This window comes from Exophiala xenobiotica, assembly GCF_000835505.1.
Source record: "Exophiala xenobiotica strain CBS 118157 unplaced genomic scaffold supercont1.5, whole genome shotgun sequence".
Lineage (NCBI taxonomy): Eukaryota > Fungi > Ascomycota > Eurotiomycetes > Chaetothyriales > Herpotrichiellaceae > Exophiala > Exophiala xenobiotica.
Window position 1 is genome coordinate 867,738 of NW_013562490.1, and position 25,107 is coordinate 892,844.

At 51.7% G+C, this 25,107-nt stretch overlaps 11 protein-coding genes across 12 annotated transcripts; 5 read left to right on the forward strand and 6 right to left on the reverse strand.

Moving 5' to 3' along the window:
• Positions 1-190: 190 nt before the first annotated feature.
• Positions 191-1,111, forward strand: PV05_08035 (uncharacterized protein). The gene is made up of 2 exons (XM_013457525.1): positions 191-518; positions 605-1,111. The coding sequence occupies exons 1-2, from the start codon at positions 492-494 to the stop codon at positions 875-877; spliced, it is 300 nt and encodes a 99-aa protein (XP_013312979.1). The 5' UTR covers positions 191-491; the 3' UTR covers positions 878-1,111.
• On the reverse strand, positions 1,057-3,022 carry PV05_08036 (uncharacterized protein; the record flags this gene model as incomplete). Its single annotated transcript, XM_013457526.1, has 3 exons — positions 1,057-1,970; positions 2,021-2,692; positions 2,758-3,022. The coding sequence occupies 3 exons, from the start codon at positions 3,020-3,022 to the stop codon at positions 1,057-1,059; spliced, it is 1,851 nt and encodes a 616-aa protein (XP_013312980.1).
• Positions 3,023-4,192: 1,170 nt separating this feature from the next.
• PV05_08037 (uncharacterized protein) lies at positions 4,193-6,109 on the reverse strand (the record flags this gene model as incomplete). Its single annotated transcript, XM_013457527.1, has 1 exon — positions 4,193-6,109. The coding sequence occupies one exon, from the start codon at positions 6,107-6,109 to the stop codon at positions 4,193-4,195; it is 1,917 nt and encodes a 638-aa protein (XP_013312981.1).
• Positions 6,110-6,922: 813 nt separating this feature from the next.
• On the forward strand, positions 6,923-8,112 carry PV05_08038 (uncharacterized protein). The gene has a single exon (XM_013457528.1). The coding sequence runs from the start codon at positions 7,058-7,060 to the stop codon at positions 7,805-7,807; it is 750 nt and encodes a 249-aa protein (XP_013312982.1). The 5' UTR covers positions 6,923-7,057; the 3' UTR covers positions 7,808-8,112.
• A 44-nt stretch (positions 8,113-8,156) lies between these two features.
• PV05_08039 (uncharacterized protein) lies at positions 8,157-9,780 on the forward strand. Its single transcript, XM_013457529.1, has one exon. The coding sequence runs from the start codon at positions 8,682-8,684 to the stop codon at positions 9,429-9,431; it is 750 nt and encodes a 249-aa protein (XP_013312983.1). The 5' UTR covers positions 8,157-8,681; the 3' UTR covers positions 9,432-9,780.
• On the reverse strand, positions 9,648-13,309 carry PV05_08040. Of its 2 annotated transcripts, XM_013457530.1 has the most exons (3): positions 11,586-13,309; positions 10,223-11,513; positions 9,648-10,154 (listed from the first exon to the last, which is right to left on the reverse strand). In XM_013457530.1, the coding sequence occupies exon 1, from the start codon at positions 12,272-12,274 to the stop codon at positions 11,855-11,857; it is 420 nt and encodes a 139-aa protein (XP_013312984.1). In that variant the 5' UTR covers positions 12,275-13,309; the 3' UTR covers positions 9,648-10,154; positions 10,223-11,513; positions 11,586-11,854. The 2 variants fall into 2 exon arrangements, with proteins under 2 accessions (XP_013312984.1, XP_013312985.1); XM_013457531.1 differs by having other exon boundaries at positions 9,648-11,513.
• On the forward strand, positions 12,065-14,215 carry PV05_08041 (uncharacterized protein). Its single transcript, XM_013457532.1, has 2 exons — positions 12,065-12,504; positions 12,553-14,215. The coding sequence occupies exons 1-2, from the start codon at positions 12,399-12,401 to the stop codon at positions 13,077-13,079; spliced, it is 633 nt and encodes a 210-aa protein (XP_013312986.1). The 5' UTR covers positions 12,065-12,398; the 3' UTR covers positions 13,080-14,215.
• A 145-nt stretch (positions 14,216-14,360) lies between these two features.
• Positions 14,361-16,389, forward strand: PV05_08042 (uncharacterized protein). The gene is made up of 2 exons (XM_013457533.1): positions 14,361-15,370; positions 15,492-16,389. The coding sequence occupies exons 1-2, from the start codon at positions 14,906-14,908 to the stop codon at positions 15,756-15,758; spliced, it is 732 nt and encodes a 243-aa protein (XP_013312987.1). The 5' UTR covers positions 14,361-14,905; the 3' UTR covers positions 15,759-16,389.
• Positions 16,231-18,494, reverse strand: PV05_08043 (uncharacterized protein). The gene has a single exon (XM_013457534.1). The coding sequence runs from the start codon at positions 18,138-18,140 to the stop codon at positions 16,830-16,832; it is 1,311 nt and encodes a 436-aa protein (XP_013312988.1). The 5' UTR covers positions 18,141-18,494; the 3' UTR covers positions 16,231-16,829.
• Positions 18,495-19,828: 1,334 nt separating this feature from the next.
• On the reverse strand, positions 19,829-21,069 carry PV05_08044 (uncharacterized protein). The gene has a single exon (XM_013457535.1). It carries the CDS (start codon positions 20,761-20,763, stop codon positions 20,140-20,142), a length of 624 nt encoding a protein of 207 aa, XP_013312989.1. The 5' UTR covers positions 20,764-21,069; the 3' UTR covers positions 19,829-20,139.
• A 1,278-nt stretch (positions 21,070-22,347) lies between these two features.
• PV05_08045 (uncharacterized protein) lies at positions 22,348-24,837 on the reverse strand. Its single transcript, XM_013457536.1, has 3 exons — positions 23,957-24,837; positions 22,584-23,868; positions 22,348-22,536 (listed from the first exon to the last, which is right to left on the reverse strand). Exons 1-2 carry the CDS (start codon positions 24,459-24,461, stop codon positions 23,603-23,605), a joined length of 771 nt encoding a protein of 256 aa, XP_013312990.1. The 5' UTR covers positions 24,462-24,837; the 3' UTR covers positions 22,348-22,536; positions 22,584-23,602.
• Between the last annotated feature and the right edge of the window lie 270 nt (positions 24,838-25,107).

Consider the following 25,107-nt stretch of genomic DNA (forward strand, 5'->3'; position numbering starts at 1 on the left):
ATCCGCAAAGAGCCAAAGTAAAGCTAGACCTGATTTTTGAGGTCAGTCGAAGCTTACCTATCACTTCCGGGGCGAGGTCTCTCCGACTTTGTTTGGAAATCACTCCACCATCGGAGTAGGGCATTAATAACTCTTGGTGACATTGGCACTTTGTTTTGATGGTGGAATTTTCCAGCAAAACTGACATGTGCAAAAGCTCCGCCTCGTCTCGTGCCCCCCCCTGAAGATACTACGTAGGCGGACCACTCGGAGACTTGACCTGTCGTCTTGGCCTGCACGGTACCTGTTGACTGATTGGATTGAGGCAATACGAAATACGAAGCATTCACCTTATCGAAAAACATCCGAGGTACATATTAGGCGCAGGCCTGTCTCCCTGCTTGGGATTGAACAAAGCAGAAAGAAGACCACCGTTACACCCAGAAAACGATCCGATCCATCTATTACGAGTACCAACTTTCTGCCTCACCAATGTAATTTGAGCAATTGAAATGGCTGAAATCGAATCAAAAATATCGGTACGTTCCCACCCACCTTCCCAGAGGTCGTTTGCGAGGAGACACTTGAGAGAGAAAGCATGTGGGCTAACCTGACGGGGCCATAGGACCTCCATTCTACTCATCTCGAGAAGAGCACATGCACCCCAGCACAAGCATTCTCGCGCACATACCCGTGGCTGCCGACCGAATGGGTCAACGGCACCATGAGCTTTGAGACGCATTTCCAGGACTATGAGATCGAGAATCCAGCCGTGGTTCTGCAGGAGGCTCTCGGTGGTGTTGTGAAATGGCTCGTCGAGGGCATCAAGGCGGAATTAGGAGCCGTTTCTGCGCACGACGGCGAACATGTCGCTGTATGCACTACTAGCAGGCCTTGAATGAAGGCGTTTTTGAATGTTGCATTAATGCCCTTGAGGCCACATCTATATACGCATATATACTCATGAGGGGTATCAGTCTATAAAGCGAATCTAAAGTCTATGTGCAAGTGATCAGCTAGTGTACAAGCATTAGTAAGTGACAAAATTTGCAATGGGTTCCTAGGAGGAGGCCAGTATCATCGGTCGATCGATTTGTTCGTTCTTGTCCTGCTCAGGTCCAACCCAGCTATAGACGTGGATGTGTTGACGCGGTCGATATCGTAGGGACTGGCGTTGTAGTTGGCTGCTTCCGTAATACTGCCAGTATATGATTTGACCTTGGTCAACTCCGTCCGATCAGCACCGTCAAGGGCAGACTTGATGGGCTCGAATCTGGACCCAGATGCTTCTGCATTTGCCTCTCGATCGACAACATCCAGAGTGATCTGCGATGACGATGCTGCGACAGCTGACGGGCCAATATTATGAGCGGCTTTGGCCCGCAGTTCGTTCATGGCTGCTTCCGCTCGAGCAGCGTAGACGCAGCGGCTGCGAATTGCCGCACCATATTTGTAGAATATGAAGGGAAACGGAACGCAGGCCACTGCCAGGAATGCCGGGATTGCGCTCCCCCAATGTATTCCCAGGCGATCGAACATATCGGGCGTGAAGAGAGGAAAAGCCGCACCGAATAGCGACCTGAGCACGGTGTTTGCCGCGAGCACCGATGCCGCAAACACGGTGTATGAATCGATCAGGTAGTTGGTGACCACAAGGAAAAGAATGCAAAAGCCGAAGCCGAATGGCACACCGGCGAGGACGGGCGAGATCCAATGAATCGATGGCGAATTTGTAAAAGCGAACCAGAACAGGCCGACTGGTACAGCGGTTGCCCCGTAAAAGGCTGGTGGGAGTCGTGCTTCCGCTGGAGCGATGCCACCATTCTTTGCAGCCGCCCTGAGGTACCATTTGTTCGCATAGCCCGAGAATCCAATGCCGAGCACTTGTCCAACGGCAACTCCGAGGAAAGGAAGGCCGCCAATCCCTTCGGACCAGCCACGTACTTGTTGGAAGACGATCGGATAAGCGCCGAACAGAAGATAGAGGGTGCCTGCCAACGTTAGTCCTCGTCAAGCTTTGTGAAGTTGCGGTGTCACTTACCATAGACAATTGCAATGTACAGTGACAACAGCAGGACAATTGGTTCCATGAAAAGGAGGATCCATGGCCTGAGCAGAGCTGTAGGCAAGAGCGACTTCAGCGAAGGTCGACCCTTCTCCTTATCTGCTTGCAGCATGTACACCTTTCCAGTCATCTTGCAAAGCTTGTCCACTCGTCGTCGAAGGATGACTGGAGCATAGGTCTCGGGGACAAAGACCGCCCCAAGAATCCAAAGCACTCCGGAGAATATTGCCAAAAGCCCCATGACCCATCTCCAGCCTTGATTTTCTGCGAGAAAGCCACTGCAGAAAGGTCCGATAGTTGGTCCCATGCTAGGGGCAAGAGCGAAGATACCCATTGCTAAGCCTCTTTCACTTGCTGGAAAGATGTCCGCGATCACGCCTCCAGCATTGGTAAAAGGGGACGAGCCGAATGCACCTGCGAAGAATCGCAAGACTAAAAGGGCGCCGATGCTGTTGGCGCCAGCACAGGCTGCGTTGAAAGCTGTAAACCCGCAAAAGCTGATGAAGAACATCATTTGGCGGCCGTAAATTTCACTCAGAGGCGCCCATAGAAGCGGTCCTGTCGCAAATCCCAGAACGAAAAGTGAAATGCCTGCGGTGATCAGCTCGGTGCTGGCGCCGAAGTCGAAGATCAGCTCCCGAATCATTCCTAGCGAAACGATATCAGCAAGTCTTTCAAAACACAGTTACACGCCTTTCACTTATTCAACGTACCGCTAAAAGTGCTCGAGGCGAACGCCGCAGCCAGCATCTCAACGGCCACGATCCAGCTGATCGTCCATCTTCGAGATGTAGTCCAATTGAAAGGGTTGCCGACATCATTTGGGATATAGGAGACGATGTATGGATCTTCGCGTGTGCCCGAACCTGGATACGGGTGCTTGAGTACTTCTTGGGTGACTCGAGCTTGATCGAGAACGAGACGGAACACGGAGAGATGTTTTGGGCCTGGATCTTCGAAGTCGCCCTTCTCGGCCATGGTGTACGTGCGAGTCGTCTGGGCTTCGGGATGAGATTTCAGTTGCATCACATTTCAAGGCACAAAAGAGACGAGACAGGAAGGGTGTGTACTTATCTAAAAGAGGCATATAATTGCATCATAATCTTTCGCCGGCTAAAGGAGGGTTATCGCCATGAAGCATGTGGATATCCTTAAGCAGAGAAGCACAATTTGGCAGCATGCCACTTTGGAAACCTTCGGTCGCGTCCACGTCTTGAGGTTGATCGGTCCGCCGACGGTGGAACATGGACAAGAAGCACTGCCGCAACCACAACATCGTGCACGATCTTTGCATGGTATCGGCATCGCCGCTGCAGCTCGGTCTTGCCTAGATGATTGGCGACTTGTCTCGGCCGCAAGCTTGAGATGTGCACGGTTGAGCTAGGGGTTTATCCACTAGGTGTCAAACTTCGGATAAATGGTGCCGAGCCATATCGTGGCAGATTGACATGCACAGACACTCAAGTTGTAAACTCCTTGAGAGAAGGACGATGAGAGCACTGCTTTCAGGTACTTGACGAGATTATCTCGGTCTTGGTTGTAACTTCAAGGTGTATCCAGCTGTCAATCTGTAGCGCTGGCATCAGTCTGAGCATTGATACGACATCATAGCAAGCTTCAAAGGGGTCACGAAATTTTCAATGACAGGATAGATAGCGGCCAAGCATAATTGCCACGCACAGGCTTTATCCTTCGGGTGGACACGAGCATAAGTCAAGGCAAGTAATAGCTCCTGAGCCTTGTGAGCCTCGGTAAAAGTGCCATCAGTGCCATTGGTAGACTCCACAGCCTCGTGCTGTGTCCACGTCGCTTGTCGATCCAATAAATGTTGGGCACCGATGGGTCATGGCCGGATATTGTAGCGTGCCGAGGTTGATTGATAAGGGTTCAAGAGTTCGAGGGCCTATTGCCTGGGCTCGGACTCCTGGGAGATTTTCACCAGACTAATCATCGGGACGTGGCCACACTGGCTTCTGTCTTCCACTACTGTCACAGTCCGTTGGCTTGCAACAACGCAACCCACAGCATTCACATGCGAGTTGCTGAGGAGAACAGACGCTCGGGTGAAGGTCTCAAACATGCCGTTAAAGGGGCCCTGGCCACGCGGATATCTTGTGCACAGGTTGGCATGCTCCTGTCATTACTTTCTCACAGCATAGCCCTCCTTTGGCGCTTGATTTTCAGCACATCATCCAGAAACCTTTTCGGTACATCAACCACCTTGTCACGGATGTAGTCCGCAAATCCCTTGCCCAAGCTGTCAAGCAATCGACAACTACTCACGCCCCGGCCAAGAGGCCCATAAATCACAAAGTGAACGGCCCAGATGTTCGGAAACTCCACTCTCTCAATGTAGAAATCACCTCTCCAATCTTGACCCATGACTTCTTGCAGTCTGGCGCGAGTCATGAAGGATTGTAACCAAGGGTAATGCTCTGCACAACGAACGAAGATTCCAAAGTTGATATTGGCACCCTTGTCTCCTGACCGGGCAAGACAGATGTCGCCCAGTCGACCTTCGCATGTTGATCCAAATGATGCAAGTCCAAATGGTTGGGCAGTCTCATAACTCTCCCTAGGTTCCAATTTCTGGTATCTGGGAGGATGGCCTGCATCTGCAACTTGTACATCCTCGGCCTCGGCATCGGCAGACAAAATGGCCACACCCTCCTGTAACCTGTCCTGCGGGTAAAGCGCCGGATAGAAAGCGAGGTACGGTCGTGGGAACGCTGTTCTTGTGTCCAACGATAGATGCATGCCGGAGAAATGTTGCATTCCAATCTCGCTCCAGCATTTCAGCAAGCCATAGATGGTCGTCTCGGCGTCTGCTTGCACGAAGACTCGACAATATGTGGTACTGGCAAATTGTGACCGTGGATTGGCCTCTGGAATGCCTAGGACCTGGAAATCCAGCAACTGGAACTTATCCAGGAGTCCTTTTTGCTGCAGATCATATCGCAGCTGTTTTTCGAACAGTTGAAACTTTTCCTTGGTCGCATATCCAGTTGCGTTGATCAACAGCTGTGCCTCGAATCCACCATGGTAGAAGATGGCTAGTTTCGTCGTCGGAGGGGGAGGATATCCTTTGACGTTTGAGAGTCTGACACGATTCTTGCCAACTTGCTCGATCTTGATATCACTGATATTCGCGGACACGTCGGAATTGAGATATATTGCGCCTTGCAATTCATACAGGAACTGGCATTTGACGTTGTCTTCGTTGATGAGCCCGTTCGTGTTCTCATGTTTGGTGATGACTGCAGTCCCATCGTCGGCGACTTCTGCAATGCCATACACAAGGTCCACAAAGGTGCTCAAGGGGTACTCATCGAATCCCGAAAAGTTCGAGCCTGTCACATATGCAGAGCATTCGATCAAGTGGCCGGCAACAAGCGCCCCTGCAAGTCTGTCGTAGTCTTTGTCAGACCATTTGTGCCAAAACCACGCCGCGCCTATGACCGGACTTGCGTCTGCGACTCTTCCACAAATGATGACATCCGCTCCTAGTTCAAGCCCTTTGACGATGGCTCGGGCTCCAAGGTAAGCATGCGCACTTACGATGGGCTTCCCATCCAGGTCCAGCAACGCCGTAGCATTTTGGGCCAAGGACACGTGTTCATTCTCCTCGTCGAGGTGCTGCGGCAGCTTTCCTGTTCTCTCCAACCCACTTCTGATTTCTTGCATCAAGTCATCTCCGTAGACATACGCGACCTTCAGATCAAGACCCCTGTTGTTGATGAACTTCTGTGTTTTCTTCGCCAGTCCTCTTGGGTTCAAAGCACCCCCATTAATGACGATTTTTATGCACTTGTCCTTGATGATGTCGAGGGTCTGCTCCAGGCCGTCCCAAGCGGTCGGTTCCCAGCCATCATGCCGGCCCAATGCCAGTTTCTCGGCATTCTCAGCCAAATTCATTTCGGCAAGATAGTCCCCGGTGATGAAATCGACTTGTCCGTAGGTTGCCTGCCGCCGCATCTGATACCCCGGGTCACCACGGGCTCCGGAACAATTGGCGATGCGGCATGGCCGTTTTGTACGGTCCATTGTTGGTCGGGATTCACCCATCCAAGATAATCAGGCGAGGGAGGATAAATAGTGTTGAGTAGCACAAGGTGTTTGCCAAACAACGTGAGTCGAGGAGCGCTTCTCCAGTCAATAGCTGAGAAACGTTCCTCATCTTCCTCAATAGCCTCGGGCTATCTACCCCACACTTTGAATGGTACAACCTCAAGGACCGCGGTCCCCGATCCCTTCTACCTATCGCACCCACTAATCAGATGCGGAATCAATTGGAATGACTTCACATCACGACAGTTCCCACGCAAGCTGTCTCAGTCAGGACAGCGAACGTTGTAATGAGCCCTTCCGTTGTGGGCTCGGCGTCATACTGCGAAGAGCTGCAATGTCCGCAGAGCAAGAACGGCACGAAACAGCTCGGGGCCGTCCACTTCTTGACGAACGCTGTCGATCGCTACTTCGGTCGGCAGCCATGTTTGAAGAGGTCCGTCAATAGCTAGGTCGTCCCGAGGCGGTCACTATAAAAAGCAAAGACCGACTTGTCATCAATCCCGATTGGCGACCTTGATAGCTGAACAGTACTCTGTGTCCACTGTTTCCGCATGCTTTCTTCCCCAGAGGCCTCAAACCATCAGAATGTAGGTAATGGTTGGGTCCTTGATGAGTGCTCAGGGGTGTACGAATCCAGGTAACCACGTGATCTGTTTGGCTCTTGTCGTTCGCCAATTTCTCCGGGTTCTTGATCATGCGTGATTTTGGCGGTGCCCGCCGAGCACCTGCCAGGTGGTCTGACTTGGTCAAGTGCCTGTAAGATTAACTCACGACCCACCCTCCTCATATTCCGATGGACGGTGCGTTATATCGGGGTGTAGCTTACGGCAGCTTCCACCAGTGCGATGGAAGGCCTTTAAGACGAATACCTTGGCCTCGACTATTCGTTCCGCTCCGATACTGACCCCAGAGAATAACCATAACGTGGAGGTTGAGGTATAAAAAATGGCAGAATTACTTCTTGAACAATGCTCTTCGCTACCTAGCAGCAAAAAGACAGGTATTCAAAATCAAACACTGCAAGCATCTCCTCCTACTACCACTACTACTACTACTACAACAACAGTACCCAAAATGACGAGGCGCGATTCCGAAGTGTCATCAGACGCCTCTGTACACCCAGAAAGCACAACATCCTCGCCTGGCTTGAGCAGAAGTAGCACTGACCCTGCCCATCGCGAGCGACGTAACTCAAGACTTGGCCAGGCCATGGATCACATTCGACAGGCTCTCTCGCAAGAACAAGAAAGATTGTTCGGACCTCACAAGATCGCCCAGCAGCGCCGCCAATACCAAGCCAAGGTTGGCGAGCGTCTAGAGCATCTACGCGAACAAGACAAGATTGTTCGTGCCCGGGCCGAAGCCGAAATGGCATGGGAGGACAACGACAACAACGGCGCCAGTCCGGCCGTTCAAGCCCGTAAGACCTTTGACTTGAACGAGAACTCCATGGGCGCTGACTCCGAAGAAAACCGGGAAAGACAAAAGAGTTGGGGCTGGCCCGGACTCGGCACCTTCCCAGAGGCACCCAAAGACCCGGCAAAGACTCGACGAATGAGCGTTTCTCCAGAGAGAGCCGCAGAATTGGAGCACAAGGTGGAGGAGGCAACGTACGAAGCCATTGATAGCGCTGCCGAATCCGAAGCTTACGGCTGGCCAGGAGTCGGTGAATTTCCCGTGCTTAAGAAGAGATGAGCGATTGTATTGCAATGAAACGGCGAAACTATAGGCAATTGGATTTGGAGGGACGACAAAGGGTCTCCGACTGAGCGCTCAGCACGCACCGCAAAGACATGGGATTCGGATTCCGTACTGTGGTATTCGTCAAGACGTCGACGCGCGGGAAATGGGCGTTAATTGACAGAAGGCCCTGAGCCATAGTGCACAGTATGTAGCAACAAATGAAGCAATTACCCTCTCCCCGTCAACTGGGAGCATTGCAAAAGCCGTTCTGACGAGCCGTTGTAATGACGCAAATGCCATCAAAGCCTAGATTGTTCTCGTCCTTTTCTTCAGCACGTGGTTTGGGTAGCATGACAGCCTAGGAAATGACGTGCGCGCCGAAGTTTCTAGCCGGATCGAGACCCACCTCGCAAGTCATGTGCAGCCCTCCATTTGTAATGACGTATTGCAGCCTTTCACTTCAAGGACCATGGAAATGGACTGCCACTGCAGACTTCCAGGTTGTCTAGAGTGTAAGGTAATCATTCAAATAATCGACGAAAGGGCTCTGAGAAGCACTGATAGATGAACGAGGACTAGAATTGACAATATGGTGTGAGCCTCCTGGAGTGGTGGCCCTGGAGTTCAGGAGGGGAGTGAAGGGACCCCTGAAAGCGCAGCCTCAGCCTTACCATACACAGCACTGGTGCAGCATACTACTACTAGAATCTCGAAATTTCTAGGCATGTCTTCCCCCTCCACCACAATTGTTCGTAAGACCCAAAGCGGAAATATCAACAGCCTCTAGAAACTTCACTCACGATCATACCCCGCTCCTGATGAGTCGTCACGCCTTTTCGAGAACTTTCATCCATCCCTCCTTCACGCGTATAAATGTACCCTCCTCATGCGCCCATTTACATTCCCTGCGTTCATCAGACAACAATCAGCATACAATTTCATGACTAGCACTTTGCGAAGACTACCACATCGAGTTCTCACAACAACCTCTCGCGTCACCAAGCCAACAACAACAACAACAAAAGCCTTCAACACTACCACCCAATCACGCAACATGGCTCTCTTCCCACGCTTCGGCTCTGCATTCGGACCGTACCGGCACGAAATGCAACCATTCTTCAAACTCTTCGACGACACCTTCTCGGAGCTGCAAAAGATCCAGGACACGGCCCAACGCAGCTTCACGCCCAAGTTCGACGTCAAGGAAGCCAAAGACAAGTACGTCCTCGAGGGCGAGTTGCCTGGCATTGAGCAGAAGGACGTGACCATCGAATTCGCCGACGAGTCCACCCTCACCATCAAAGGCCGCACCGAACACTACCGCGAAGAAGGCCAGAAGCCGTCTGCTCAACAACAGGGCCAGGGCCAGCAAGGAGCAGAACAAAAGCAGCAGCAAGAGTCCTCTAGCACAGAGGTCGCAACCACCGGCAGCAAAGAAGTCGGCAAACACGAGCCTCAACACACATACTGGGTCTCGGAACGCAGTGTCGGTGAATTTGCTCGGAGCTTCGCTTTCCCGACCCGCGTCGACCACGAGAACGTCAAGGCCAGCCTGAAGAACGGCATCCTCAGCGTCGTTGTGCCAAAGCTGCAAAAGGCTCCCGCCTCCAGAAAGATTGAGATCAACAACGAGTAGAAAAAGAAGACGCCACTTCAGCTCTGCAGCCAACCAACTTCAAGATGGCGCAACACCGAGTTTCTTCAGCGCTGCCTTTTCTCCTGTACAACAACAACAACAACAACGACGACGAACAACTCCAACAACTCCAACATCATTCCTTTGACATACTACGGAGATACGACTATCACGAATTCACGAGCTTCATGTAATCATTCCTTTGCATTGTCAACTGGCGTTTTCTACTTGCTGCACGGGCGTGAGCTGTCTCAAGGGCTAGCGTTACTTCTCAAACCCACCAAAAAAGAACTCACAAGCATATCTCTGGCATTCCTACAATAGCTTCAGATAGTTTGCTCTAATCAAACCAAGTTTCAACAAACATATTCTGTATGAATGTCCGTCCTGCGTGTTCTCCCTCCCGTCGGTTTTCTTTTCGTTATCCTCATTCCACCTCTTGGATATGTCCCACAAGTCTAGTCGTGGTGGGAGTGATGGTAGGGGTAGGATGTAAAAGCCAAGGTATCATAAGCCTTTAATGCGCTTCACCTAGATGATAGATGAATTGTAGTAGGGAGTAAATATCATGCTGGGGTGTTTTGAAGAGTTGCCAACATCAACAACAATGGGTTACGACAAAGAACCAGTGCTCTCCTGATCTGTGTTATGTTATGTTATGTGGTGCATGTTGTCTTGAAGCGAACTGTTTCTTCGCTCTGAACTTTCTTCGGCTGCAATGACCTGCATACACGATGATTGGCGTAAGTAGACTGATGACCAATGTTACTATGTTACACCCGGGTTCATACCACTGATACTGATGGAAGCGAACATGGAACCTCTATGCCGCTGGGCAATGTGTCGGTCTTCCCTCGCAGTCGCTCGGAGAGACTATCAGACACTCCCAGGGTTTCAAAAGTCAGATGCGAGCGACCCTATCCTTACACATCGCTGCTAAATCTCGCGGATTCCTTCTCCCAACGCGGTCGATAGAAGATCAGCTGAGTTCACGATGCAGGACAGCAAGGAGTTGCAAGAGGGTGGTTAGTCGTATGAGACTACAATCGGGAGAAGCTAGAAGCGGGAGAATCTGCAACCTACAGTACTGTGTATGTCATAGCCCGTAACACGTGTTACCAAAATTTGTCCCCAAGCTCGAGTGGTTTTCTGCTTGATGTTGTACCCAGAGTCCTGCCTTACTGCTGCTGGACTCACGAGACCTCTCCTGACCATCAGGTATTGTAACAGCGAGATCCCAGTGTACGAAGAGTTGCCTCAGTTAGATCGGCAGCGATTAATACGTGCACACTTCGTCTTTGGAAAGGTGTTGATGTATCAGGTCTGGTGATGGTCAGTAACTTGAGACCGACGTACCGTCATCAGAGGCAGGATCCTTGCATCCTGGGAGGCTGCTTGTTTCCTCTGGATCAGTATGACCATCGAGTCGACGACATGGTGCAGATTACAAGACAGTCAACACTGTAGGGGTAAGACCGAAGTAGTTCTGCTGGAACACCTGACACTGACACCGATCCCGTCAACCCTCATGCGTGAAAGTGGATCTCGAGCTTTCTGCGGCATGAGCGTTCAAGGAGTACCTGCTTGACTCTCAGCTTGGTATGACCTTTGTGTGGGGACAGTCATGTCCTGTACAAGACCATGTTTTTGCACATGATATCATCTCTGAAGGAAGCTTTTAATTAAAGCTTGAAGAGAGGGCTAGTCAGGTGCGGAATGCAGACAAATCTAACAGTTGTCTCGAAGAGCCGAATACAGACCCGAAAACAGACCTGATTGGAATGCAACACCTCCTGCAGGGAGGGAGTGTCTGCCGAGAATAACACGGACAGTTGCTGCCGAATGATGTAAGAAATCGCAAAGGCGAGTAGAACGCCAGAAGATTCTGCAACATCTAGTGTGCTGAAGTGCTGCTAGTTGTCATTTTCTCCCGAACTACCTGCAATGTCGCCGAGTTGCAAGAGCGAACGATAATGTCAAGCCATCGAGTCGGTATCAATGAGGCTTTTTCCCCCTACGTGCCCGTTTTGCCTGGCTTTATGAGGCGGCATCAAGTAATTATTGACGTTTGTGACGGAAACCCTTGAGAGACTTTTGGTATCAGTGAAATATACTCGCCGGAGTGATCTGCTCAGAGCAGCGGGACATACAGACCCTCATGTCCTTGGGACCTGTACGGGACATACCCGCAGATTGGCCTGGGCACAATCCACTCCGTCTGTTATGGCGGAAACTTGCATGTATCGGCAGCTGTATTCAGAAGAGGAAGAATCATACATCCCTGTCAATTACGAGACATGAATGTTGTTAGAGATTAGGTTGCTATCCAAGGAAAACGTCGTGGAAGTCGGTACCCGACCTATGGGAAAACGAGATGCTGTTCGACCAGGAAACTCGCAGGTGCTGCCATGAGCCAATTTATTTTACCATGGTGGAGTGACAGAGCTCGTTTGGTGGGCGAATTCCCTATGGCGAGTGGCGTGTGGTGGCTCTTGCTCCCCTGCTCCCCATATCGGCGGGTGCCGTAGGACCAATGACGCCTGTTTCGACCCTGAAAGGTTCAGCCTCGTACCCGTAGAAGTGGCTTTCGGGTGCCTCTGTCGATAATCTTCCGCTGGAAGCGTGCCGTGGTTTGATGCAGTCAGCTGCCCTAGACGTATTTCCCGCCATATCTGGCCATCACCAGATGGCTCGAGAAACACTCCTGAACTGTCCCTTGTTTCGAGCAAGGCAGGCTCATTGGCAGCGGAGCGGAGTCCTGCTGCGTTCATTTCGTAATCGCCGGTGGCAGTCTCAAATGCCACCCCTGTCTCCGCCCAGACCAATGCTTTTGTGAAATCCATAAATGGGCCTTCGAGACACTGTCTGGACAACGGCTCATCATCTCACCAATCCAGAAAGACACCCAAGTCTAGCACATCATCACCCAACCAACCACATCACTCATTCTTTGGGACTTTACCCAATATGGTACAATACGACCCGTTCGCTCAGATGTTCAATGGTGCCCTTCCAACGCGTGAGAAGGGTGTGGACTGGACGGACGCTCAAGCAGATATTGCTCGCTCACCAAGTAAGTTCGTTGTGCCCGCCCAGTCAAACGGTTTCTGACATTGTCTAGGTCAGACGGAGATGCCTGGAGCAGTTCACCCACGCCTGAGGAGGCTATCCCAGAGTCACACCCCTCCACAGCCATTCTGCTCGAAATGCCATATGCGGCGATCGTCTCAGAACCTCATCCTGACCCGCAGTCATTCTCACCACAGTGAAGATGAAGGTTATGAGAGCTTCTGTCCAGATATCTGCATGCCGACAGAGCTTCCTCGTCCTCGCAACCACACCAGAAGACATTCGGGTCTTTGCCCAGGCAATCTCATCTCGCAAGAGCACAGCGACGGCAGAACCTCGCCAACCCAGATGACTGTCAAGTATTCCTCGGCCCAGCACAATTCAGGATACAATAACAAGTGTCACTGCGAGACCGTTATCCCGACCGAGAACTTGAGTGAGAGATACGGGCTGGTCGAGGAACCAGAAGAGATCAAACCACAACGACAAAGCCTGGACGCGCAAGCCGCCAATGAGATGGCAGAGATCATGCGTGAGGAAATGATGGCCGACATGGAGGCCCGACAGTCCATGCTTTGAGGAGATACATTGATATCTCCAGTCATGATTTTACGAAAATGTAACGTCAATGGACCGGCACCGTGCACAGGAAGGGAAACGGCGTTTAGGTCCTGTTGTATGCCACTCGATGGCGGCGGATTGACGATGGGACCGGCGTTGACGGGATCTGGGCAGGCTATTGGAGGATTCACAGCACCATGGCAGACGCCGGGGCACTGGCTACTCACATCGTTAGTTGTGAAACGCCGTTCAGGTGTATATATCTGCTGGGCAGGGGCGGCACACAATGGACATCGTCGAGCAGCCAAGCTTCAAGCCATTTGGACAATGCAACCCTGACTCGGCAGGCAATTTGCAAGTACCTTGAGGTATGGACGAGTCTTTGCAGATTCTAGTTAGTCAAACTTTACCATAGTCATGACTAAGGTAGTTCTTGGGCGGACACTGTCACAAATGTCTCGAGCTTCAGAATCGTCCCAGGCACTAAGAGACGGCACCGCTTCACCAACAGGCTGTTTCGTCCAAAACCCGCGCGTTGTTCTTCCTAGCAACATGAAGTGACGTTGGAGCCAAGGTAGCAGGAGGAACACGCAGGGCGTCTGGAGAGAGGGCTGTATGAAGGAGAAGCGTCAGAGGTGGTACGCTCGTACGGTTGAAGCTCTCTGGAGACAGCGTCTCGTTTGGCGGCCATCATTGGGCTCACCAGGCTGGCGTTGCCGCAGGCCGATAAGGCTGATGAGGCTCGCTAAGCCATCAATTGACAGGCGTGACAGTGTCCAGTTCTCGGGTGAAGTTGAACCGAAAGGCAGGATGTTCGTAGGAGTCGAAGGATGCGTCTGGACCTTTTCTCTTCCCAACATCACACCACTTCCCACCTCCATCTCATCAACCACCAGTCTCAAAAGGCCGCTCTATTCATCACCATTTCCCGTTCCTTCCCGGAGATTTCGGTCAATTACCGTGTCCTTGTCGTACCAGATCTAGAGCTCGACAGTTCTCGTTCTCATACGCCTTGGGTCTCGAGGATCTAGAATACGACCCGGGCTGCGTTATTTCTACGCGATTTTATGGCACCACACTTCACCATTCTGGCCTGTCATTCGGTCCATGAACTTCATACTATTGTCTAAGTGCAATACTAGCATCAAACCCATATACAAGTCCTCCCAACTGTTTCGGCTGTGTCGGCCTTGTCCCAACGTTTATCCAATAAGCGCTCATCATGAGATGGATTGTGTGCGTTATTGATCCATCAGCACATACCATGATCTGATTATCCTCGAACTAAGCTCCTATGAACCAACATCGAATCTCGCCGGGCCCAATGATCGTTCCTCCCTTGGACCGCTCTCCGCTACACCCCCAGGATCTCGTTACTCAGCCGACCATCTCATGATGTCCGCATCGAATATGGCCCATACGCCGCAGGGGTAAGGAGCTTACGGCCAATAAGAAACTGTGGTCCGTTGTGCCATTGATTACTAGCCTCACTGTGAGCGTTATTGTCCTGTGCCCGTGACATGAGTTGCTCAATGGACGAAAGCTCTCCCGCAATGACAGTGACGTTGCAAGAAATTTTGGTTTTCGTGCGTGCATGATTGTTGCAGTCTGCTTACGTCCCATCGAGAGCTGGTCTGCTAACACGTATATATTGCACACTGTCGCTGCCCGCCTGTGCCACTCCTTCTCCCCATTGCAGCCACCCAGCAGTCTAACAACCAGAAGGGACCAATATCGAAAAGACCGACCACACAGGCAATTCAGACCAGGCCGGTAATTGAGCGTACGCCAAAAAAGAAAACCATTACTACTAATTCCAAAACCCCCCAAACACATTCAACACCATGCCGGGCCTCCCATACGCCGTACCAGCAAACTACGTTATCCGCCTCGTCGAGGGGAGCAATATCAATCAGGCAGCACCTCAGCAGCCCACTGAACCTATCCAACCGCACGAACACCCTACACATTTCCAATTCCCCCGCGTGTCACTGCACGAAATGACCCTGAAGACGCACTACCACGGCCCGCACAAGCCCGAACAAGTCTCAGCACCCCGAACGGCCGGCGTCTTCGCCCCGGCCACGGACATCCGCGAGACGCTGCGCTCGTACCACATCGAGATCGAGACCCCAGGCGTCACGAACAAGGACAGCATCCTGATCCAATGGCTCACGCCGCACACCCTGCTCGTCCAAGGCGAAGCAAAGAGACCCACCAACATTGGGCTTCTCGACAACGCCGAAGGCAAGAGAGTCTGGGAAGGCGCCTCCGGCGAAGGATGGCCCACCGAGTCGGGACATTATAAGGTTAGTACTCATCGCGCACTACTTACTATTCCAAAGACATCCCCCATGAAAGCTTCCCCCCTTATCCCAGCCCATGCTATGGGCACAACATGTGGCTGATTGGTACTTGTACACGAACTAGACGTCCGAAGACGGCGGCCCCATCATGCGCACGCCATCCCGAGAAACCGTCGAAGCCGAGCTCATGGCCGATGTCATGCCGACCGTGCTCTTGTCCGAGAGAAAAGTCGGTCCGTGGAGACGAACATTCACTTTGCCCGAAGACGTGGAGATGAAGGAGCTCAAGGCCAGACTCGACGGGGGCTTGTTGAGGATCGATCTTCCAAAGCGCAGTCTCGAGGATGAAGCCGAAATGAGAGGCGGTGGGATCAAGATCGAGATTGAATAGATGGATGAATGGGTTGGCATTGGCTTCGAGTGGACGGGAGCGAATACCAGGAACTGAGTGTTTTTGAAGGGGAAAATGCATTTATGGCTAATACTTACGATGGGTTTGAATCAGCATGCAGGAAGGGAGGGATCTTGGGTACGACTGGCAGGACTGGTAACTACTAGGCAATGGGTTCTTGTACGACGAATACTTACCTAGGTATATCTGAACGGGGACGACTTAATTGCTCGAACTCACTAGGGTGGTCGGATATGAAGCCTTATCATCTACAGCTGTCTCCCCGGTTTCTCACGGTTCTTTCTTCGTCAAGGCAGAGGCTAAGCTGTGTGCGAAATTCTCATTCAGCCGTGAGAATCTCGAGCAAGGCCTCGAATACTTACGTTGCACGCAAGAGCTCCCAGCCATGCTCGATTCTAGGAGAAGTTGCTAATCGTTTTGAATCCCGTTCAAGGACAGCCCTGCGGATTGGGTAGTAGCCTTGATGCGAGTCAATCTTCCCCGACTCGCATCAATGTAAATTTCGGAGCGTATTAATCTCCTACGAATACTCTGTAAACTAGGTGGCACCGCAACAGATAGCACTTGAAGGAAACGCTCGTTTTGTGTCAAAAATTTGGTACTTGCATTTCCACAAGGTACTTTTTAATCTCGAATATTTTTCCGGGCTCTCTCTTGCTCTCAGAGATTCTTCAGCGTATATACTAGGAATTTGCCCCCCTGATTGCGTCGCAGATTTTCAAAAACTGCTTCTTCTCCCACGCTGCGCAGTCCCACGTTGGTAAATAAAACGTGCCGAAGAACTCCCTCAGGCATCCTTCAAAACTTGCCTTCCCATGGTAGCAAACCCCAACAACCGGCATGCCTACCGACAATGCCGGAATCAAGCAACGCCTTGAAACAGAATCTTGAAAGATCCATCTGACACCCATGCTTCGCGAGATTTCTCGACGTTGCGAGCTCCGCTTTGTGTGAACGCACAATAATGTCCTTGCAACGCCGAAGAGAGGGAAAAAAGGAGGATGGAGTCAGGATAAAGGAAACTCGTCACATAGTGTTGCCTGTCCACAATCAAACGGCTTGCACCTGCAGGTTGACCATCTGCTTGAGCAGACTGCAATCCTCGCATCGGACCAACTTCTCCAGTACCCTAACCCTATCGCTAAGTCTTTGGATTTCATTTTCCATATGCCGCATTTCGACTTCAGTCTGGTTGACGTAGTTCATGGCTTCGGTCAAGACATCGCTCTTGCGCACTTTGTTTGCGGGCACCACGCTGGGTGCGTCGCTCTCGTCATCTTCATTGGCTCTGGGTCCGTAGTGGGACGACTGGAGCGTGTTGTGTAACTGCGCGATCTTCGCGTTCAGGTTTTCGCGGTACTTGCGCTCGACAAGAGAGTGCGCTTGTTTCGCTCGTTGTTTCGCGTCGGCTTTCGATGGCGCGGTCGGTTTCGCGGTCGCTTGCCCTTCCTCGTCGTCATCTGAGGCAATTGTGCTTGCGGCGACTGGAGCTGGCTTGCTGTTTCGCGCTTGTTTCCGCGCCGCAGCCGCCCTCGAATTCCGTGGTGGCAGCGGCACGGACTGGATCTGGTTGTCGTTGGATGAAGCTGATGATCGGCGGAGAGTGGATTGTGCGGTGCTCGACCTCGAGCTGAGGCTTGGTCTCTGATGTAAAGGAACGACGCTGTCACTGGTGATCATGGTCTCGATGGGAGATGTCGTTTGGGTTATGCACGGGACAGAGGTGCATTCTTCGATTGGAGGAAGGGTAGTAAAATTCATGCAAGGAGCATCTGGACCACACCTTTGTGGCTGGCAAGAATCAACTTGGCCGGCTATCAGTGGGCAGAGCTTTTCGTCATTCCTGGTGGTGATTGAGATCGAGATGGGATCAAGCGTGGACACGGGAGGCGAAGTGTTGAGAGAATCAGCAACTGACAATGAACTTGTCATGGTACTGCCGTCGTTAAGCATGTTGGAATCACCGTCGGTGCGTGAGCTCATGCTCGACTGATCCAGCGACGTAAGATCAGCGTCCATATTGAGAAGTTGAGAGTAGCTGAACGGCCCCGTGGTAAAGAGGTCTCCTGAGAGAGGCGACTGCTGATGATTAGACCCGGTGGAGTTGTGTCGTCGGGTCGACCGTAGATAGGCCAGAGGGTCAATATCGGTGTCCATGTTGGTCGAGTACTTTGGACCCTGTACCTGCTGAGGATTGGAGGCGGTCGTGGAGGAAGTGAGGGGGCCTGTGGTAAAGTCCATCTCATGCCACCCGGTGTAATCGAGTGAGTCGGGATCAACAATGGCTAGTTGTTGGGTATGACCCTGGTTTTGAAAGTCATGAGAGCCATGTTGGCCTGAATAAAGGTGTCGAAACGGCATCGTTTCAGCGGCTGCTCAAGGCTTTTCGGTATTGAAGCCTGAGGCGTCAGAACCTGTTTTCGCGTGAGATTGGGTCCTCCGTCAACGGGCGGATTGGGCCCTGGAGAGTGTTCGGGCGACTGTCTGGCGAACGAGATCGTGCTGACGGCCGCTTCACAGACCCAAAGGTGAGCTGGTGAGGACGCTAGAGATTCAGAATGGGAAAGCTCTGTTTTGCTGGGTATCAAAGAAGGGAGGATGTCAGGCCACAATGTCGAAGCTGGAAGTGAAGGTTGTGTGAGGTCAATCCGTAGTTGTAAGGTGACAAGAAGGGTCGACAGCAACACCTTCGGGAAACGGATGGGGACAGACTTGGGAAGTTGCGCGTACGGCATCGGCTAGACGGCGAGGCAGGGGTGAGTCAAAGTAAAAGAAAAGCAGAAGGTCACACCACGGTGCAGGGATCTGGTAATGCACAGACCACACAGGTGTTGAAGAAGACCAATAGAACTGGGTAGAGCAGCACAAGAAGTCACGTGCAGTAATACCTCGAACAATCCAGACCCTCAATCAGGAGACACTCTTTTACTTGAAAAAATATTGGGTCGCCAAAGGATGAAATACTCAAGCTTGTCCAAAACCGTGATAGCCCGGATTTTCTCTGCGGAGGACGCCGTTGTCGATCTGTTCGAGCCACTAAACACACAGTTCTCGCGGGTTCTCTGCTACAGAGCTGGCACCAAGCTGGTGATCTGATCAACGAGCACCTGATATTCTATCGCTATACTGCTGAATGTCGCTCACCTGTCTGCTGATGAAGCAGAGTCATAGCATTTTCTGCCCATCATGCCATGCCGGGGGTTATGGTCCAACTACCAGGCAGGACTCACTGTGCACAGCTGTTTAAAAGGCCTTGGAAGAATGCGCAGACAAGGTAGGCACTTCTATCACTCCATCGATCGAATCTCGAAAGCACAAGACAATCACAACATAAGCACACGACTCACCAGTCCCAACATCTCTACTCTCTTAGCAAACCACTAAACACCACTCTTCCACCCAATACCAAACCGTCTCCAAACAATCAACATGAACGCTACTCGTCAAATTCTCTCTCGCCGGGTCGTGTCCATGGGCCCCAGACTCACCACACCGGTCCGATTTGCATCAACCTCGCCCATTTCCCACAGCGGCAAAATGACAAAACACGAGAGAGGTGTGATGCGGGGTATTTTCACAGCCGCAACTTTGGCAACCGCAACTGGTGTCCTATATGCAGTAAGTGTTCTCGACCTTGTATTGGAGATGCTTCCGATCGACTTTGCTGCCTCGGGCAAAACGTCGTAAGCGAGAGATTGTTCTAGCCAAGGACTGCGGCTGACCGATGGGGTGTTTTCTAGGCCGCAAGATCAGGAACCAGACAGAACGCCCGATTCGCCAAGAGGAACGCCACCCTCGACAGCTCGAAATGGTTTTTGGAAGGAGCCGATAACAAGCTCTTCAAGTAAACAGCCGCAAGCTGCGTGAGATCTTGGACCTCTAGACCTGCAAGAGTTGATGTGGTTTGCGCATTGAGACACGGCGTCGATCGACCCTCGGTTGAGGTACGATACAGATCCGCCAGTGAGCTCGGAGTTTTCAGGCTGGGGGTTTCTATGTTATATTAGCGACGGCTTCCAATGGGTTTGAGTTTCGACGGGAGTGCAGAAGGATCTGGCTGGAAAAGGCCAATATATTCTCTTGTCAGTCTCGATTGGACAGCAAGATCTTCTTTCGAAAGTACATATTCAAATGGGTATCTTTTTAAGCCTTTTCTGAAGAAAAAGTCCTAAACGCCGTGCTTTTCGCTTGACGATTGATCGCTCAAGCCCCCAATTCCGCAAATTCCTCAACCCATTCTCTTGGTGTCAGATACCACCAACGCCTTGCTAACAATGAAACCAAAAACGCGAAAGCTTTGAGCCGTGCCAAGTCTCGATACGAAGCTGAAAGACGGCCAAGCACGTCTTGGAGTCCAGCTCTATCCCAGATGTGCCGAAGGATTACGGATCATTGGTGCGAGTGGTCGAATGGCCCATAGATCGGCTTGGTCTTCTTCTGCGTCTTCGGGCTCGCTTGAACTGGACGTCGGAGAAGTGCACGAGGACCACTGGCCGTCTGAGCCTTCGTCGTCGGTGTAGCTCTCATCGCTCCCAGCCGCTGTGTCTGCGTCACTCCAGTCTCCGTCGTAGCTGTCATAGTCGCTGTCGATCTCTTCTTCATCACTGTTGTTGTCTTCTTCTTCAGCGAGTTGTGAAGCCGCAGCCTTGGCCTCGGCCATTGTCGCCAGTTGGAGTGCAATGGCAGCCTGGAAATCTCGGAAGCAGGGTACGTGTTGTTGAAGATAGGTAGAAAGCTCGTTTGACTCGGGGTCATCCGACGATGGGGTTTGGGATTGGACCAGCGTCCGTGTCTGATCGTAAACTGAAATGTGGCCCAGAAGCTTTCGCAGCTTGGGTTCGTCACGGGCGGATTCTGTGTTCAATTTCCAGGATGCAACGAAATGTAATCTTGAGGCGGCCGGCGGAGACATTTCTGATCGTCGCGCTGGGATAGACGCAAAGTTGAGAGGATTGTGAGAGCACAAAGGCCCTATTGAGCTCATGATGTAGGCTGGGGATGTTTGGTAGAGTTTGGGTCTTCAGGTTGGTTTAGGACGATAAGTCATGAATTGACGGCTCCAATATCACTTCAACACAGGAAAGAAGAAATCGATGATCAGTGCAGAGGCTGGATTATAGATCTTACTAGAGCTTCTTCCACATGGACCAGAACACGAGCGCATGCATGTGGCCCGTGAGCGGTGTGCTGATGGTCGACTTGGTTATCGAAATCATTCCTCACTCCCAGTCAGCCACGATCACGTCGAGTGGGTACCGAGTGCTCTAGAAGTGGAAAGGGAGGAGTAAGGGGCTTGAAGTCTTTTGCAGGTAGAGTATTGGATTTGCGGCTGAAAGAACATTCTGGGGGAAGCACGAGGCCTTTGCGGCACCAGCTTGCAGGGGAAAGGCGCATGAGGCCAGGGTCTAAGGCAGAAGCGAGCGAAAGGGACCATCATGGACCATCCAGCAATCGACACGCCATATTGGCGATTTCCGCCCGATGGGGGCTAAGGCAAGGGCTAGCGAATGCGAAAGTACATACGACTGGCTGCCCAAGCACTGGCACGCACTAGCTATCGAAGCATGGGGCAGAAACTAAGGAAAGCGGGTGGAAGTACCGGACTATGGTACAAGTAAGAGGTCCGTGTCAAGGTGAGCAGCGGGGTTGCAGGAAGTTGCCGTGGAAGGATGTGCATCCGGCTTTGAGGAGCAAGTGTCAAAAAGGGGATTTTTCTGACGCAGTATGGAGTGCCTCAGATTCGTATTGGAGTTTGAGAGGCAGATGGCACACTGTGGCGCACGATCCAGACCCAGCGGTCGTGCGATTAGAGATGCATCAAGCCGCTTTAGGACAGCCATTCGCCTAACTATCCCCTTGTGGCCCCTTTCACACTTTGGAGCCGGAAATCTCCAATGGTTCGCCTAGAACTCGCAGTGACTCGCTCACATCTCGCCTTTGACTGCCTTATGGGACGCTAATCTCTCAGCCGCACGCCTTCGGCTTCAACGAAAAGATATAGTACTTGTAAAAGGCATCCCGTTCGCAGATTACCGAAAGAGCCTCATCTAGGGGCTGGACTAACGCGGTGCTATGGTAGTTGACATGCGAATTTGTCGGCTGTTCTCCAGGTGAATTTCGACCATGGGAGCTTAATGTGGTGCACGGCCACGCCAATCTTCCGCAATGATTCATTCTACCCTTCCAACGTTCGTGCGCGGCTTCGGGCAAGGCGAAGACCAATGATTCGATGCACGGGCTTAAGCTCACTTAGCTTCCCGAGTACCTGTCTTGATCTGTCTGTCTATGCAGCCGGAAAGGGTGAGAGGTTGACGGTCGCAAGTTTAAAGTCTGACAGCAGCTCTTGCAGGACATCTGGTTCCGGATGAGAAGAACTGCGGCAGAAAGTCCTAGAGGCACCCTCGGTATAGGATGATAGTGTTGAGAACGAGTTGCTCCAGCAATTCCAGGCCGATCAAGTTACCGCCAACAATTATAATAAATCATGCCTGCTACAATATATACTTGACGAAATCGAGGTGGAGACTGAACCCCAGGTTTCGTCGAGGCTCGAGACTTTACTAAAGTTCCAAACAAGTGGTCTGTTCCCAAGGTTTATCGATTATTTCGTCCGTGCTCAACATTATACACTCATTCAGTTTATCGAACTTTGGGCGATTCTGTGTCTATTGACACTGGCAGCATTCCAGCCATTCGGACAGACCGCCATAGCCATGGGACATCAACTAGCCTCAACTGGACAATGTTCTCTGTACCTCTGATCGTCGTCAAATGAAGCCAAGCGTGGACCAAGATATCACTCACCTTCGATGCAAGAACAATTTGGCAATGTGTCTCGCCAGTCAGGATTGCTTGGGTGATAGCAGGGACTATCCCGTGGTTACTGCTCTTCCTGACATCGATTTGACATATGTCACCCTCTCTTTACGAGGTAACATAGCTCGTACCAGCTGGATGGCTCACAAACATGGTCTTAAGCCGTAGACCAATGGCTTCCACATGCTCCGCGGTGTCTGTCCCAGTAAAAAAGACCTGGGATACCGCTTGGGCAACTCTGACTGCCAGTTGGTACGAGAAGCCCACGCAAGTGCTATGGAAGTGACCGTCAGACCATGCTCAGGCTCGTCCTTTCTGGTTTTCTTTCAGCCATTCTGTCGGGTTGGATACCCGCGCCCGGATGTCAGACGGAATGCTTTGCGGACCATTGCTCCGGAGTTTCTCTGTGCCATCTCCTGCCAGATCTTGGAAGCGATGCATCATGTTGGTGGACGGTTATGTCAGTTGTGGTCCAGATCTTCCCGTCAAGTCATCCCCTGGAACAGCGAGAAACACGTCGATCGCTTTATTGGGACAGGCTGTCAGTCCTCGCTGCCCACCATACAATCCGTCGTAGTTGGACCCTGACGTCCATTCCCGCATGACCACACGACAGTTACAGGAGCCGTCACTCAATGTGCAGTGAAGATGCTGAAGGTCGTGATTCAGCCGACATGGTGAGCAGGCACTCACAACTGCGCCGTGCCTGGCTTAATCGAACTGATTGAAGCATGAGCTGACTGGAAACAACTTTTCGCCCAAGATACGAGCATGCCAAATGCCACATCTCCTCACTTTCCCCGGATCTTCTTCTCAACCACCGGAGGTGTCAAGCCTGTCGGTTTTGCTTAATCCCCCGGTATCTGTGCACCGGCATCTGTCAACGCAACCACCCCTGTGGTCAACAACAATGACCAGGAAACGGCTGCCGCCGAAGTGCACGTGCTAGAGTGACCGTGGCCGACTCGGGCGATGATTTTGTGTGGGCGTCATGCTCATATGGTTGGCTACCGTTGCCATGTCAGCACGCCAATCCCAACCTTCAGGCCCTCCAGCCTGCCAGTCTTTGCCGGTGACATTGTGATAGCATCCGGCGCCATGGTCGCAAATTCAAAGCCGCATTTCTCGAATACCTTCCTGCTGGGTATATTGTGCTCAAAATATATTCCCACGAGTCGCTGCACGTTAAAGTACGGGATGAGGATCTCGCTTATCAAAGTCCGTAAGACCATGGGCATGATGCCATGACCGTGACATTCGGGAATGAGGTAGACTGAGAGGTATTAGTGACATGCGGCAACCCAAAAGATTGAGCGGAAAAAGGGTAATGCATCAAGTGAGCGGAACGCTATTCGACTTACATCCTACTTCATAAAGGATCTTGGGATCTCCAGCTTCCAGGCTGTTATTCTCGTCCGTTTTCTTTTGACGTTCGGCTTCATCCAAGATGAAGAGGAAGCCGCTTCTTCGAACCGTGATTTCGCCCAGAAACTTCGTCTCCTCGCCGGTCTCCGGCCTCTCCGATATCACCTCTCTGATGGCTGATACCCACCAACTCCTGCCCATCCATTTCTTTCGGCAGCCTCCTGGATTCTGCGCGGCTTCTTGAGCGATCTGCCACGAGCTTTCAATCGCGTGCATTTCTTCAGAGCTTGTCCGAGCGGCTTCCTCAATGACTCCGTACCAGCCCAAATAGTCATCCTCGGTGTACGGGTACGGTGGACCATTGAGATTCATGTAGACTCGAGGATCATTGAGGGCAGCGACAACATCACGACCGTCGTCGATGGTAGGCGGCGTCAGTATGATGCTTGAAGTCGGATGAGGAACTAGGATTCTGAACCCAGTATCTACGCGGTGTGCCATTCTGCCACGTAAAGGGAGCCCGACGACAGCGTTTGGGGTCGTGTTGATAATACCAGAGGTGGAAGATCACCGGATCGGTCTGAGCAAAATAGCCAAGGAAAGACGACTCGTTTTCTCGGATCGTGCCGTAACAACATAGGTGATGGAGCTCACTGTATAAGCGCAAACGAGGTCCGGAATATTCATGCTCTTTATCAAGGGTTGTGGAAGTGACTCAACTGGGGCAGTGCAGCTCGAGTCATACTGTTCAGAACTGTCTCCCTAGCACCACCAAAGGCGGGGATCTCGCTGCATTGGCGGATGGCTATAGGAAAAAGGAACGCTGTGACGACGGCTAGTCGTACTGATTCGCCATGCTAGGCAGCTGTTTGTATACTGTGTGTGCATTGTGACACTTTCCAAGGCAGGGCAGCACAGTCAGAAGTGGTGGAACCTTTGCTCGCATATGATACCAATAATCCGCAATAGTGAATTGCTCGTATGGCATGAACAATCTGCAGTAGAGAATTCACCAGCTTCATTGCAAGACTCCCATTGCACAAACTGTTGTCTCAATCCATCTGCGAGCATCCTCTTACACGCGCCTCGCCTGGGATCCTCTGGATCCATTGACTTGGAACTAATGCAACTATTCTACCTGGTATCA